General features: G+C 43.6%; 1 protein-coding gene across 4 annotated transcripts in view; it reads right to left on the reverse strand.

Annotated features, from left to right (window-relative positions):
• Positions 1 to 16,988, reverse strand: part of OSBPL1A (oxysterol binding protein like 1A) — a 253,225-nt gene that overhangs the window by 90,995 nt on the left and 145,242 nt on the right. For all 4 annotated transcript variants that reach the window (XM_068237280.1, XM_068237278.1, XM_068237281.1 and 1 more), the window contains one exon: positions 12,124 to 12,277. In XM_068237280.1, the coding sequence (XP_068093381.1) occupies positions 12,124 to 12,277 (154 nt within the window). The remainder of the gene's footprint in view (positions 1 to 12,123; positions 12,278 to 16,988) is intronic.

Below are 16,988 nucleotides of genomic sequence, written 5' to 3' on the forward strand. Positions count from 1 at the left end.
ACACAGGCAACCACTCAGCAAAGCATTAGGAGGAAACCAGGAGCATCCTCTCTCAGACTGAATGATGGGCGGCATTCTTTAAAAGGAACCTAAAGTGAGAGCTATATGGAGGCTGTCATACTGCCTGGCAGCCTTGCTGATCTTTCATGCATCTGTAATGTCTGGATCACACACCCAGGGCCGGCCCTGGACTTTTTGTTGCCTGAGGCAAGTTTTGAAAAAATTAACGCCGCAGATTGGGAGCGCAGATCGGGGGACCCAGGCGAGGGAGGGGGGTCCGACCCCCCTCCCCACCGCTAGGCCCAATACCCCCGACCTGCCAGCTACCCCTCCAGCTCGGCGGCCGGCACCCCCGCACCCACGGACGGGCGGATGCCGCCCCTAGAACTTTGCCGCCTGAGGCAAAAGTTTCACCCCGCCTCATGAGCGGGCCGGCCCTGCACACACCTGAAACAACTATGTGACTAAACTAGTCAGATTTCAGTCAGAACACCTGGTCTGCATGCTTGTTCAGAGTCTAAAAGCTCGTACACACGTCTGACAGAAGGCAACGACGGGTCCATCGTCACCTCCCGCTGGGCGGATCGTTCAGAAACGGCCTTGTCACTCCGCCGACAGACTGTACACACGCTGTACTGTCTGCTGAAAACCCGCCCAGCGGGAGGTGACGACGGACCCATCGTTGCCTTCTGTCAGACGTGTGTACGAGCCTTAAAGGTGCATACACTTGTCTGATTTTATGCCTGATTGTCATTCAAACCGGATGTTTGAACGACTTGTCATTCAAACAAAAATTTGTTCAGGCTCCTTGTTCACACAGAGGACAAAACGTTTGAAATGCTAATTACAGCTAATTCACATGTCTTTTGACTGGGAAATGAACTTGATAGAACAATGGACTAGATCAAATGACTGATCAAAGGACTTGTTGTTTGAAAGTCTTTTAGTGTCAAACTAAAGGTCCGTACACACGCCGGACTTTAGGCAACGACGGGTCCGTCGCTGCCTCCCGCTGGGTGGGCGTGCCAGCGACAGTCCGGCGTGTGTACGCTCTGTCGTCAGACTGATACGGCTGTTTCTGAGCGATCCGCCGGGCGATTCTGAGCGATTGCCTGGAGTGACAAAATGGCTAGAGGCACCCCTGTGGGTTAGCACCGTTTTGTGAATCAAGCCTAGAGTATCATCAGAGCAGTCAGGCTATTTGCCTTGTTTAAAAGGAAATAAAATATGGCAGCCTTCATATACTTTTCACCTCAGGTTCTCCTTAAGGAGAAAGTCTGGTCACATTCTTCAAAAAAAATTGCTGTATAAAACAGCAGTCCCCACTGGTCTAATATTGGCTGCAGAAGAGAAAACCATGGAAAACAATAATAAGGTACCCAAAAGAATAAACAAGGCGGCTTATTCACAACAATAAAACATGGTGTATGAATATAAAGTGGCTGATATACTTCGATGGCATGATCACCAGCTTCCTCTGGGTACAGAATGGTGTCTGTAAAAAGACACACTGGTACTAGAAAAGTCTCTACGGATCCATAGAGGTGCTCTTGTACCAGAGTGACATTTTACAGAGAAATAAATACATTTGTATCCAAGGGAGAGATTTTGCAGCGTCAGTTTCAATATTTCCCTTGATGCCGGTTATTTTCCGTCTATAACTCTGCCATACTGAATGTGTCCTGCCTTCAGATAGAAATCTGAATACTTCCACAGAATGTCTGCAGGTAGACCATAAACACAGAGGTTTTCTAGCTAGCATGCTGCTGTTCAAAGAATAGATACCCTGTAACAGTGATTGGCAATGTGTGTTACACGTACCACTGCATGTACTTCTCACATGTTCAAAGGATACGTCATTCAGTCTTCATAAATGCGACATACAAAACCCAATCATTGACTTACAGGGCCGGACGTGTCCTGGAGCTAAAAGCACGTCTATCCCAACTCCTCCCCCACGACAGAATCCCCTCTACCCAGCAGTGTAGCTTAAGAGCTCTGGGTCCCAGTGCGAGTTTTGCATTGGGCAAGGGGAGGAGAACAGTCAATTAATGGTTACAACTAATCAAAGCACATACAGAGGTGGTCATTACCAGCTTAATAATGGCCCCAGTGTGGTCTGCATCCCCTTTTGCTATGCCACTGCCTCCAATTCCAGAGAAGACCCATGTTGCTCTCATATTGCTGAACCACCACAGTTACTACAAACCCTGGCTGCTTGAAATAATGGTGGTAGATCTGGCAGTAACAGGTACCCCTTCCCTTCAATCACTGACAAAGTCAGGGTCGAAGGGTGGGGTGGAGGTACAGTGAGTGGCGCGATTACTATGCACACTCTTAGATGTTAGAGTAAGAGTCTAGGACCGGTTGTTGCAAAGTTGACAGAGACCTGAATAGAAGCCCCAGCATTATGTAATTGCTGGAACTTTTGGGGGTTAAAGTGTGTATAAGGGGTGAGGGGTATGGTGGGGAAGGAGGCTCAGCTTTGAGACAGTTAGGAGGTAAGGGGTAGAACACAAGCCCCTATCATATCACATCCCTAATTTCAATTGCACATCGGCATTCTTATTATTAATCGAAGTTTGACTGACCCATAAGCCCACGGTTTTCCTACTCACCTTGCCTGCCGGAAATTGCTCCATGCTATGAGGTGTACTATGGAGCAGCTTCCAGCAGGCAAGGCGAGTAGTGTTGTCCCCCCTTCCTCTTCCATAGCAATAGACGTGTCGCTAGCCATTAGGCTAGTGACACATCAGTACAGTACTTTGCCCTGAACTGTTGCCCCAATTCCTGTGGGCGATTGTAATTGCAAGTGTATATGTAGCTTAATCTTCCACTCAATGTAACGGTGGACATACACTAGCAAATGGCACACCAGACAGATCCCTCTGATCAAAATTTGATCAGAGCGGGATCCATTACTGCCACACTGCAAAAAGAATTTCCAATAGATTTCAGCCTGAGATCTCTTAAAATCTTTTGAACCGCCTCAGTCACAGCGCTGGGCTGTCTGGCAAGCTCTGTAGGTCTCCCCCATCTAGTGCTGCATCAGGACCCGACAGAGTGTTGGCAGCAGAGCGCACTCACCTGTCCACCACAATCTCCTACCATGTCCTTCTCCATTGCTGTTGGCTGCCCGTTCACTCATGACCCAACAGTGTTGTCACGTAATATACTTGTACATGCCGCCAGGTCAGGGGGAAACAGGACACAAAAAGGTGCATGCCAGCCGATAGGTGATTGTGAGCATCGCTGCCAACACTCTGCAGGCAACTCAGGGGAGACAATTCTAGATGGGGCTGAACAAGGGGGAGTCAGTCAGCTGTCTGTCTGCTGCCGCACACCTGACACATGAGCAAGTGAGATCTTCTATGCAAAATGATTTATTATTTCATACAATTTCATCCAGAAATTATTTGAAATTACGACCAGATGGCCATGTTGAAGCATCGATCACCAAGAACGAATCTGCTGAGAAATTTGGACAATTTAAAGGGAACCTAAACTGAGAGGGAGATGGATGTTTCCTTTTAAACAATACCAGTTGCCTGGCAATCCTGCTGATGTCTTTGGCTGCAGTAGTGGCTGAATCACACACCTGAAACAAGCAGGCAGCTAATCCAGTCTGACTTCATTCCCTGATTTGGCTAAAAGTATTAGAGACAGCAGGAGAGTCAGGCAACGGGTACTATTTTAAAAGGAAAAATCCATATCCTTCTCAGTTTAGGTTCCCTTTAAGAAGACTTAAAGAGAAACTCTGACCAAGAATTGAACTTAATCTCAATCAGTAGCCGATACCCCCTTTTACGTGAGAAATCTATTCCTTTTCCCAAACAGACCATCAGGGGGCTCTGTATAACTGATATTGTGGTGAAACCCCTCCCACATGAAGCTCTGAGAACCGAGGTACTTCTGGCAGTTTCCTGTCTGTCAACTCTGTTGCATTGTGGGAAATAGCCGTTTACAGCCATTTCCAACTGCCAAAACAGCAAGTAGCAGCTACATCACTTGCCAGCAGTAAAAATGTCAACATGTAATAAATGACAGAATATAAATCAGGGATTTAAAATACTTTACAATGGGCAAACACTGACTAAATCATGTATACATAATTATTGTAAAAATGAAGCACTTTTTTTATTACATTATTTTCACTAGAGTTCCTCTTTAAGCATAAGTACAAATACACAACACTTCAGTACATTGCTAGACAGTACAAGAGGTGGAGAACTTGTATATTATGTGCAAAAACATTCATTTGTGGAATCCTGCTTTAGACACCATGGAAGCAGGCCACAAAGGCCCAGGTCTTGGGTGGCTGCAGTCCAAGGGGCAACTGAACATGAAATAGCGATTGCAGAATGTGGACGAGGAGGCTGAAAATGGGGAGCAACACATGAGAAAGTGAAACTGAAGCTTTAGGGAGCTGTACATGAAAAGGAAGGACTACAATACATGGATGATACACATGGAAGAGGGGTCTGCACATGGAATGGGAGGGGCGACACTGCAGACAAAAAGGGAACAACAACATACTTGCCCTAGGGGCGCAAAATGTATAAATCCAGCCTTACACAGAAGACCGATTTCATTAGGCCTTTTTCATCTAGGCTACGCAGAAGCTAATACGATTAAATAGCAGCAGTAACCGACACTGAAATTCCTCTTTATTCAAAAAACTGGAAAGAATAAAAACGCTTAAAAACAAATAGCAAGGGGGGGCCATGTTTGGGAACTCTAACACCAATACAATTGAAATAGCAAACAATATCAGCCAAATGGCCAAGTTCCCATACCACATACTCACAAAATTATTATAAGATAAACTGATGGCTAAAAGGAACCAGAACAATAGTTCCAAATAGACCCATCATCAAAGATGGTGCAAATTGGAAATACCAGTATTCTGTATGTTAAAGTGCGTATACTAAATGCGCAAAACAAGCAGTTAAATGTGGACAATACATAGTGTGAAAATCCCAATTTGGGAGAAAATGAATGGGCAAGGACGCATATAGAAAGTGCAAAGTGGTGCAAAATTGGTGTAGAAAACAATAAGGCAAAACACTGGTGCTTACCGAGAAATAAGGATCAAAGAGAGTTGTGGGACATGGCTACCGTCCGTATACCGCCGCGATTCGCCGCTAGCTAGATGAAGCTGCGACGGTATACGGACGGTAGCCATGTCCCACAACTCTCTTTGAACCTTATTTCTCGGTAAGCACCAGTGTTTTGCCTTATTGTTTTCTACACCAGTTTTGCACCACTTTGCACTCTCTATATGCGTCCTTGCACATTCATTTTCTTCCGAATTGGGATTTTTACACTATGTATTGTCCATATTGAATTGCTTGTTTTACACATTTAGTATATGCACTTTAGTATACAGAATACTGGTATTTCCAATTTGTACCATCTTTGATGATGGGGCTATTTGGAACTATTGTTCTGGTTCCTTTTAGCCATCAGTTTATCTTATAATAATTTTGTGAGTATGTGGTATGGGAACTTGGCCATTTGGCTGATATTGTTTGCTATTTCAATTGTATTGGTGTTAGAGTTTCCAAACATGGCCCCCCCCTTGCTATTTGTTTTTAAGCGTTTTTATTCTTTTCTGTTTTTTCAATGAAGATGAATTTGTAATGATTTATTCTGGAGTGGTGCGGTTCTTTGAGGGAGCCTCTGTTCTCTGGTTGTGCTAGATTTATTTATAGTTCCTTTCTGCACACTCCCATGTTACCCTCATCGAGGTGTTTGGTTGATGGTGCTTGGCCATTTTGCTGTGTTCAATACTGCAGGCAGGTAACATGTCAAACTTTACTACGTTTCCAACTGCTTGTGTGTTCCCAAAGTCTTGTAGTGGACTGGTTTCACCAGACTGCCCTGCATAGGCCATAATTTGCTACAACAAATATATATATGTTGCCAGAGAAGGAGAAGGACAGATGTATGAAAATGGAAGGGCTGGGCACACAGATAAAACATGCACTTTATATTTACACTGTACACACCGTATAAGAACACATAAAAGACATTGGAGAAGTGTGGTGTACATTTCATCCTGACAGATCATGAAACACAGAGCTGGATGCAGAGGATCTGTTTTCAGGGCATGTACAAAAGTGAATGTGGCAATCATTATACACTATGTGCATCCCACAATTCCCAGAAACTTATGGCAGCCACAAACCTATCGAAGCAACTCAAAATCCCACATGATTAAAAGAAAGAAAAGAAAAAAAAAAGTACAATCTGTAATAAGCAGGACACCATCAATTCCATCAGTGGCAACAACAAAGGGATCAAGTGACTGGAAACTAAAAAGCAGCAGGAGACCCATTAATAAGTAATGTTTAATTAAAAGCGGGAAGGAACAAAGAAAAAAAAACAGCTCAAATACTCTGGCCATGGACTTGATGGTGTGCATTGTCACTTAGGAGTTTCCGTAACCAGCGAATACAAATAAATGTATTACCATATCAGACTATCGAGTACACTACACTGCTCACTCCCCTGGCCATCCAAGGTCAAGCTCAAGAGGGAACCTAGCCTTGGTAAGGCCGATGCTACTACAGATATGCTTTTCTGGGGTTTCTCAAAGAAAATTCAGAAAAAGTAAATAAGGTACAGTCACGCATCTTACAGATGACGTGAAAATCTGCTTGTGTTACAGTCTTGGCACATGAGGACAGAAGGCTGAACTACAGAAGTTATGCTAATAAACACATACAGTAACATGGCATAATCTTGGCTGGATCTGCCAGAAAGGCACTGTAACCACAAGTCTGAAGTCATTAATTAGCATGGTTGTATTTGTAACCTCCGCTTTTAGCCTTGTTTCCATTGCCTGGTTTTTATCAGACTCTGCATCTTAAAACTGCTTGAGAACAACCAGCAATACAGCAATAATGTTTGTTTTTGTCATGCTGTGCCAAAGGAATTTCAATTTGCTTTCTTGCTGACACAATTCCTGTATCATTCCCCAGCTCCCAACACCTCTTTCTGCAACTTCAGAATTAGAAAGTCATAGAAGTTCACTCTGCATTTGTCTCATTTGATTGTGTGCGTGTGCGCACGTGTGTGTGCGTGTGCGCACGTGTGTGTGCGTGTGCGCACGTGTGTGTGCGTGTGCGCACGTGTGTGTGTGCGTGTGCGCACGTGTGTGTGTGCGTGTGCGCACGTGTGTGTGTGCGTGTGCGCACGTGTGTGTGTGCGCACGTGTGTGTGTGCGTGTGCGCACGTGTGTGTGTGCGTGTGCGCACGTGTGTGTGTGCGTGTGCGCACGTGTGTGTGTGCGTGTGCGCACGTGTGTGTGTGCGTGTGCGCACGTGTGTGTGTGCGTGTGTATGCGTGTGTGTGTGTGTGTGTGTGTGTGTGTGTGTGTGTGTGTGTGTGTGTGTGTGTGTGTGTGTGTGTGTGTGTGTGTGTGTGTGTGTATGCGTGTGTGTGTGTGCGTGTGTGTGTGTGCACGTGCGTATGTGTGCGGATGCACCCATAACCTCTTGTGAAAAGGGCCTTCACCTAACTTGACCTGACCTGTAAAAGCACTGACTACAAGGGTGGACCGACAAAGAAGTGAAGGGTAACTATACCCCCAAGAGAGTTTAGCAGGTGTCTGAAAGAGGACGGGGTCGCACCCTGCAGCCTCATGTGCACTATTCCCATAATTGCACTTTCTGGATATCACACAAAACAGCTGTTTAACTTTGCAAAATACACATTATTTACCTTGGCACGAGAGGAGGAACAGATGTACAAATCATTTTGAAACCTATCCAAACATCAAAGCTGTAGCATACTGTGAAAACTCCTCCTCCAGTGAACACAATCCCAGTTCACTGGATAGGCTATAGTATTTTACTGTAAGCTAAACAGACATCAGAAACAGAGAAGGATCATCCACCAGGCAACCTAGGCAGATGCTTGGGGCCTAGTGGGTGTCAAGGGGCCCACCTGCCATCTTCTTTGACCTCTCTCCACTTCAGCTTACCAAAAGGATCACAAGGAGGCCCCAAATCTACAATGTTGGTTAGGGCCCCATTACATCTTAATCTATCTCTGGTCAGAAGCAATATATCCATCTAGCCATCCTTTGTGTAACAGCTTATAAACTTAAAAATAAGCTCCAAAAATACCAGCAGAAATCCATAAAAGGCACAGAGGCCATGCAGCATGTTTCTAGTGTCATTACACACATACTTGCCAAACAATTCTTTGGTTTAATTAGCAGTTTTGGTGTGTAATCCGTACTGAGCAAACTTAACCCTTAAAAACTTAACCCTTCCAATCCTTTGTACAGTCCTATAAAATGGCTTTTGTCAAGTTTAAATACTTTTTCCTGGCTGTGAAGAATCCATAAAGTGAAAATTGACTTTCAGTGAAGATAGCTGTGAACATAACATCAGCTACAAGACTGTTTGGAATTTAAGGCTATTATAAAGTATCTCGCCACACAGAAGGGATTTGTGATTATTGGAGTGAGCATATGATGTCTCCCACAATGCATCACCGCTGAATATGCAAATCATCTCTTTGTTATAGCTAAACACACCTCCAGAACTGCTGGAATGCAATGATGTGTCAGCTGGTTAAAGTGGACCTGAACTCAGAACATCCTCTCTGCTCCAAAAGATACACAACAGCATAACCTTCAAACAAAAAAACATGTCTTTGTTACAGCTGACACAAGCCTAAAATAAATCTGCACAGTTTCTACTTCCCGATTCATGGAAGCAGACATATTGTTAACAGCCTGTGCTTTCTAATGAGCTTATCTGCCATCTATGTCGTGGAAGTCAAGTGACAGAGGGGAGAGATCAAATTACTACTTGTGATTAGACACAAATGAGGGGGAATAAGACAGGCTAAACTCTCAAAATACATCCTGTACAGGGTGCATTTCTCCAGGTTTTTCTTCTGTCCTGTGCAAGAGTTCAGGTCCACTTTAATATCACATAGCCAAAGTAATCCAACATGAATACAGACTGTTTTGGATTGGTTGATAGTCATCAGTGCATGGCATGGATTAGCCCGTGCCCAGATGCCTGAAGATGCATAATCCAAACATCAGGATAATCTGAAAATGTTTAGCCAACTAAACAGTGCGCTCTGAAGGTAAAACCAGCCCCTTTCATTCGAATGGCTAATCCCAATGTCTTCTGAAAATGCCAACACTGGGTGGCAATACGTAATAATACTGGCTGGGCATTATGTTCAGTCCAAATTTTTAAAAAACAGCAACAGTAGTAGCTTAAATGCATAAACACAAAAGTATGCATTCTCAGATAAGTGAATAAAATTCAATACAGTTTAACAGACACTTAAAAGGGATTCACTTCTGGAATTTCAGACTTTAAAGTCTGAAAACCACTGCGCCTGCGTTGCCATGTCCTCGCTCCTGCTGATGTCACCAGGAGCGTACTGCGCAGGCACAGACCATACTGGGCTTGTGCTATACACTCCTGGTGACATCAGCGGGAGCGAGGATGCAGCTGCGCAGGCACAGTGGTTTTCAGACTTTAAAGTCTGAAATTCCAGAAGTGAACCGGAGGCGGGGCCGGAGCATTGGGGAGTGGCTGCGCGGGCACATGATGTTAGTGGGGGACCATTAGAAGCCCCGGGTAGGTTCAACTTCTTTTCCCCCGACCCCCCTACAGTGTCCCTTTAAGACACACTGAAGTCTCCTAAAAATCATGTTTTTAATTAAATGCGTTTAACATGTTAGCCCTACCTAAACCGCTGCATCCCTGCCGCTGAAATCTTTCGAAATCCCCCCCCCCCCCCTCCCCAACTCTCCCTCGCAAAATCCACGACTTTCTTGGTTGTGGATTTTGCTGCTGTTGGAGGCAGAGCTATGAGCCGCAACTCTGCCTCCATTCCCCTCTATCAGCGTCGGATCTCCGCCTCTCCCCCGCCCCTCTCAGTGGAGGAAGACTGAGAGGGGCGGGGGAGAGGCGGCGATCCGGGCTGACAGACGCGCTGAGAGGCAGAGCTGTGGCTCATAGCTCTGCCTCTCATGGAAGCGCTGCCCAGATTGCCCCCCCCCCCCCCCCCGGGGAGTTTGGGGGATTTGGTTAGTGTACAGCGGCGAGGATGCGGCGGTTTAGGTATGGCAAAGATGTTAAACACATTTTTAATTAAAAACATGATTCTTACGAGACTTCAGTCTCTTTGAACGTTGGAAATTTGCAGTTTCGGACTATATATACACAATCCCCTACTTCTAAAAGACAAGTTACATTTAAGAGATACAAAAAAGTTGTCTTCATGTACAGAATATACAATACTGATTTTTATTACATATTTTAATTGTTAACCCTTAGAATTCTGCCGTCATCTGTACACATTTCAGAATGGCCATCTCTAAGTGTCACAGACATCTAAAGGCGTTCCCCGCCAAAACTACTTCTGCTAGCCGCCCATGTCTTTAGACGTTATGGAAATTCCTATGATACCTAAAGGCGTTTTCTGCCAAAAATACTGAATTTCCACTTTTTGTTTTTTGGAATAAAGGTATGATTGCCTATTGGATTCATGGATGTTGCTCCTCTAGTTTTTTTATATGGTTTTGCACATATTAGATATGCAAATAAGTTGATGCAGATTATTATGCAAATGTTGTTGAAAATCTAAGCATCTTGAAAATGGACCAATCCCATGGTTCCAAGATTGTATTAGCCTATTTGCATAGATTTTCATCATAATTACCATAATTCAGTATCAAATCTCAATTATTTGCTCTCAAAAACAATCCCTACAGACTAATGTGGATTATGGAACATGTAGAGCTTGTCAAAACATTCAGTCACCAGTGTGCCAAAATAGCTGGCACAGGCGAGTAGCTTTTTTTAAAAAAAATAGCTGGCAGTAGGCTCAACACACACCATACAATCTTGGTTGTTCAATCTTACCACTTTCATACAGTATAAGAGCTTATCCAATCAATCATTCAAGGTATTTACAATCTGTTGGCCCTTACACTACATAGATTTGGTAAATCTGTACAACCAAGATTGTATGGTGTGTGTTGAGCTTAACCCTCCTGGCGGTTTATTAAAATCCGCCAGGGGGCAGCAGAGCCGTTTTTATTTATTTATTTTTTTTTATATTATGTAGCGAGACAAGGTCGGAGGCGATCGGAGATCCCGTTCAAGGAACGGGATCTCCTGGAGGGCTTCCACCGTCACCATGGCGACGGGCGGGATGACATCACCGACGTCCTCGATGTCGTGATGTCAAAGGGGACTCCGATCCACCCCTCAGCGCTGCCTGGCACTGATTGGCAAAGTGCTAGCTGCGTGTAGCAAAAAAAAAAAATTATGCAAATCGGCCCAGCGGGGCATGAGCGGTGCCTTCCGGCGGCATAAGGGCTTAAGGGTTCAAGGGCTGGTTCACACTATGAGCGATTGGGCTCAGTTTGGCGATCGGCAAAGCGCTACAGCAGTCACCATATGAGGGTGTTCTCACTGCAGTGTTTCGATTTTGACACATTGACAAATAAAAATGTGCTGCCTGTACATTTTTAGACCAATTTTCTTAAAGGAATGTGCTAAAACACACATTCCTTTAAAAATTCCTCTGAAAATTGCTTTGCAAAATCACAATTGCTAAGCGCTTACGTTTTATAGTGTGAATGAGGCCTTAATGTTACAGTACAGTATTGCATAAACTATATTATATTATAATTAGCCCTCTAAACGCACATTCAATACAATCAAAAACATTTTAATACTGTATGCTCAAATTCAGAGTTGTCTGAAAGTAAATTATTTATCCACGTTTCTCCATGTTTGACATAGGATTCAACTTACAAATTAACTTAAAAGCAACCTACCGGAAAGGAACCTATATTTTGGTTCCTTTCCGGTAGGGCTGGCTTTCCTGACTGAATGACTGACTGGACGGCTGCCATTTAAACTGATCATATCATTTAGTAATACTCTGTAGTCACTGTGCTGAAAAATGCCTCCATTTGTACATACACATACCACAACCTTGTTTTGATAAATATATCTTGGCTATTTTAATTGTGGTTATGTAACTACCATTATTAGTGCTGTTTAGCTGTTTTACATATTTACAAGTACACAAGCAGTAGAAGACCCTCAGATGGACCAGTCTTACCTGTGCTTTTTGATGCCATTGGAGGTGGCTTCTGCACTGCTAAGTTTCTTCTCAGACATGCTGTCCTGGTTACAGAGGGTTCTATCCAAACTCTCTTCTGTAGAAGAATTTCCAACTGTCTCAAATCCACTCAAGGAATGATCAGACTCTGAATCTAAAAGGAGCACAATTGTGTTAATGACATACACACTCCCATCCTCACCACAACAACTGAAAACTTCTCACATTCGCTGAGCACTGAAATCCGAGGAGGATACTTTGTTCCGTTGACAAGCTCCATCCAGTAACAAATGCATCTCTCGTTGGATCTTCACAAGCAACGCAAGAAAACAAAGGAATCCTGAGCCTTAATTTGTTCATGGTTGCAGGTCAATATACAGGGATGCAGAAGCAATACATGGCAACTGGCAGCTGTAAATTCTACTGATGAAAAATGTTGATGGACTGCATTTATACATCAGAGGAAATAGAGTTACCACCTGAGGCATTAGCAGGGCTGCTCTGAGGGATGCATGTTTAGCAGAAAAAAAGCATAGGCTCTGTGCTGCTCACACACAGAAAAACATACTTAGGAGGTTACAAGCATTCACTAACTACAAAACTAGTATAAAAATATGCTATAGGGCCCTGTCCCTTTATGAACACTGCAGCATTTCGCAAAGGAAACATTAATTCACTTACAGTATAGAATCAGAATATGCTTTATTTGCCAAGTGCAACCAAATTCGCACCCAGAATTATTTACAGTACACAAGGCAAGGCTAATAGTGCAGTTAACAGACGTAACAACAGCATTTAGACAGAGGGTGCTAACAGCAGAGGGTACTTGGAGGCGGGAATGGAAAAACTATGGAATTATGCATGAGAGGGTGCTAGAGTTCAGGAGAAGGACCAGTTGAGGGAAGAAGTTCCTGTGCCTGGTGGTTCTGAGGCAGCGGCTGGAGGGGAGGCGGTTGAAGTAAGGCCTGGCGGGGTGGGATCATTCAGTATCTAGTTTGCCCTGACCTTAATCGGGTGGTGTGTAGAGTGTCACAGGTTCATTAGCAACATGCAGGAGGCTTATTTAGTAAACCTGAGGAGACCTTGGGCCTAACACTACTACTGCCTATAGAGCGTGTCCTCTGATGCCAGGAGAAAAGTGCAATATTAATGTTCTGTGTCTGTGTGAGAGAACACTGGAGAATATCAGTGATGAAGCAAACCTTAACTTTATTTTTTATAAATGCTGACAATAGATTGCAGCCTTTACTTGGCTGATATAAAAACATAGTTGGTCAGCTGAAAGGATAGTAAATTAGAAGTTCTGCGACTGACTTGCAGGGTCAAAGAACAAAGCGTTTTGCCACCCTCTATCATCTATAGGGTTCTATAGACAGGTTTACATTTATGGGTCAGTGTGGTTGAAAGAATTTTAAAAAAAAGTCCAACATTCGGCATTCAGGTAGCAACAACCTCAACAGCATATGTGCTTTTAGGCAATGGTGGTATTACCACAGTTTTCCACAGTGAACTAGCATAGAGTACACTGCAGAGGTGCGGTAATAAGGGTGGCTAAATGCCTTCTTTAGCCAACTTAAAACTACTGACAGCTGGCTTGGAAATGCCTGAGAAAAAAATACCTTTTATATGGTTTTCCAGGCATTGGCAAAATAACCTGCATAACAGAGGCATCATAGGAAGGAATCGGGAAAAAGAGACCAAGAGCCAATGAAGGTGTAGTATTTTGTGTAAGGAAATCGTATAGATTAATACTCACAAATAAAGTCACCAAATCGTCAACTGGTTTTCACGCAGTTGGAGAGAATAAACGCTGCTATGGTAAAAGTCACTCTCTGTGGCATGGGTACAGGGTACAACCCTCCACCAAGGGTGGACAAAAATCTGAACTCAATGGGCTCTTTTAAGGGCTGGTCGGTAAAATCGTTTTGGTAGGTAAAATACCTCATTCGGTATTTTACACTTTTTTTTTCCAAATTTACTAAATATTGTCCACATGGAGCAGAAGTTCAGTAATTTAACGAACAAACATGCCTCAATTTCATTAAGCCCTGCTTGGTAAGTGTCACTTACCAGCCGTGTAGCAGGTCAGCAGTGAGGGAGGGAGCTGCATGTATGACTTGAGGTTTTCCTTCCAGTGAGTCTCTGACATCACTTTAGATGTGCTGCAGCCACCAGCAGGAGCTCTTCTGTATGCCAGAATACAGATTTTCACATCTAAAGGGATGCAGAAAAGCCCCCAAAAATGTCACCTTCCTCTGCTCTGATACAGTGAAATATCCATGGGAATGCCTGTCACATTAAATCAGCTGAGAAGCAGGGCTCTCCCTTTTGGCTGCCTGGCTCTCCATAAGGCTGTTTGTCAAGTTACCGCACAGAGAGCATGGAAAAGTAAGTTGCTGGCGAAAAATATCAAACACTTTTGCCCAATTTACCAAAAGGGTAAATTGCAATTTCTTGACATTTCCTGAGGTCGGTACTTTACCTCACTAGTCGGTAACTCTAATTTTCAGTGCGGTAATAGGTTTAGTGAATTGTAATCTGGGAAGGTGATTAGTAAAATCAGCCGTTTTCAGCCTTACCAAACATGGTATTGCTTTTGTGAATAGAGCCCAATGTATTTTATGCTCTGCAGGCACGCTGGCACTGGTACATAACGTGCTGGTTAAAAAGGGGCAGTGGCGGACTTGCCTGCAAAAAGTTCTGACACAATAGGCAAAGAGTATTTTATGCTCACACAGAGCCCTCCCTCTTCCAATGCCTAACCCTAACCTCCCCCTTTGACACCTAACCCTAATTAACCCCCCCCCCCCCCAGGCGGTGCACAGACAAATTTCCTGCACCCCACAGTTATGAATCAAAGACAAGTCAAAATTTAGGGGCTTCACTTCTATTTGAGGTTCTATTATACTCTTATTAAAAGGTAATTTTCTCTATTTACTTAGTACAGCTGTCCCCCTGGGGGACCCAGGAGTGATCACAGCCGATCGCTGTAATTTGCTGACGGGGGGTGGGAGGAAGAGTGGGGAAAATATGTGCTGAGTTGTGTGGCCCTGCAGCGAGGCTTTAAAGCTGCAGTGGCCTATTTTGTGAAAAATGGCCAGGTCCTTGGGGGGGGGGGGGGGGGGGGGGGGTGTTTAAGCCTGTGGTCCTTAAGTGGTTAAGGGGAACCGGAAGTGAGAGGGATATGGATATGGAGGCTGCTATATTTATTTCCTTTTAAACAATGCCAGTTGCCTGGCAGTCTTGCAGACCTCTTTGACTAACGTAGTGTCTGAATCACACACCTGAAACAAGCATGCAGCTAATCCCGTCAGAAACCTCTGATCTGCATGCTTGTGCAGGGTGTATGGCTAGAAGTATTGGCGATGGATGATCAGCAGTACAGCCAGGCAGCTGGTCATTTCTTTATCCTCTCACTTCAGGTGTACCCCTGCCAAACATGATGTAACACTGCTATTTTGGGTTTCAGATTTATGGTGTATCAGGTTCCTGTGAACATGAAAAACTGCATGATCCATAGGTCAAAAAAACAAGATGTTCTAAATAAATATGCAAGTTTTCACGTTCTCTGTAAAAAACAAACGGATCTGTACTCAGGTACTTGGTTGGAAATCCCCTGAGTCACCTTTTCCTCTTCTCCCTTTCTCTTTGAAGTCTTTGAACTCCATTCTCACGATTTTCTTCTGTCTTCTCTTTTCTTCCTTCTATTTATAATCCTCCATAGTTTGGTCACCCTTTGTTATATCTGGCCTGGTGAGAGCAGGTCTTGGGGATCGCTGGTATGTTAGTACGGGTCTTGCCCGTGCTCAGCGTAATCCTCATAGAAGGTTAGTTTTTTATATAAGTTTTGTTGGTGAATTTGCTGGCACTCTAAAGTGTATTGTATGCAATTGTACTTTGTTATTGGTATGACTTATGTCTTTTGTCTTTGACCAAACAATTGTATATCGATACATTTTTCTTTTATTTGGAAAAAAAAGATTTTAAATATAAAAAAACAAACAAACAAACAAAAAAAAAAAACAGCCTTTTCACTTGGACCTTTTAAGTTGTTACTGCAATGGATGAAGACATAGACCAACAGAGAAACTGGGGAATTCAGTTCACCTTGCATACCACAAATCCAGGTCAAAACAATCAGTAATGTAGATGCAGATCACAAAAAGTTGGCAACCACCCTACTCTACCTTGTTCTAGGGCCACAGAACATGCAACCGTGCAACCAGCCAGAAGTAGCAGGAAGTGAATGATCACTGGATAGATAACTTCAACCCACAGACACACAGAACACTGCTGTTATAAAATGGTTCCCAGAAGTTAAAAGGGACTACAAAAACTCACAGGTTCTACTACAGAAGCAACTGTATCCTCCCCCAGTTGTCAAAAGCCCCTATAAGCAGTCATGGGAGTTTACCAACAGTAAATTGAGCCAAACCTGCAGTGACATGAGCAACCCCCTCCACAAGTCTTAGTAGACCGCTCAAGGAGGCACATACAATGCCCCGATCTGTGACATAGGTCTCAGAACACCCTAGCAATCAGGGAGAACTGGAAACTCAGGGCACAGTACAAGAAGCACTGAAAATTTAGGACACACAGTGGGGGCACCAGAAAGCTGGTACACATTTTACAGGAACCAGAAAAAAGGCACATTTTGGCAGCAAGAAAGCAGAGACACATTACTGTAGATCTTTGGCATGCTATACTTGGCAAAATTATAGAGAAGTATGGTCAAAACAAATACTCAAAACTGGTCCATTACTTAATAAATCCAGATCCATAACTCAGTTTATAAATCTGTAACCTTAATTTGTACAATTAAATCATTTAAAATGAATCAAGTGTAATTTGACTTCTTAAATCAG

The sequence above is a fragment of the Hyperolius riggenbachi genome, chromosome 5 (assembly GCF_040937935.1).
Source record: "Hyperolius riggenbachi isolate aHypRig1 chromosome 5, aHypRig1.pri, whole genome shotgun sequence".
Classification (NCBI taxonomy): Eukaryota; Metazoa; Chordata; class Amphibia; order Anura; family Hyperoliidae; genus Hyperolius; species Hyperolius riggenbachi.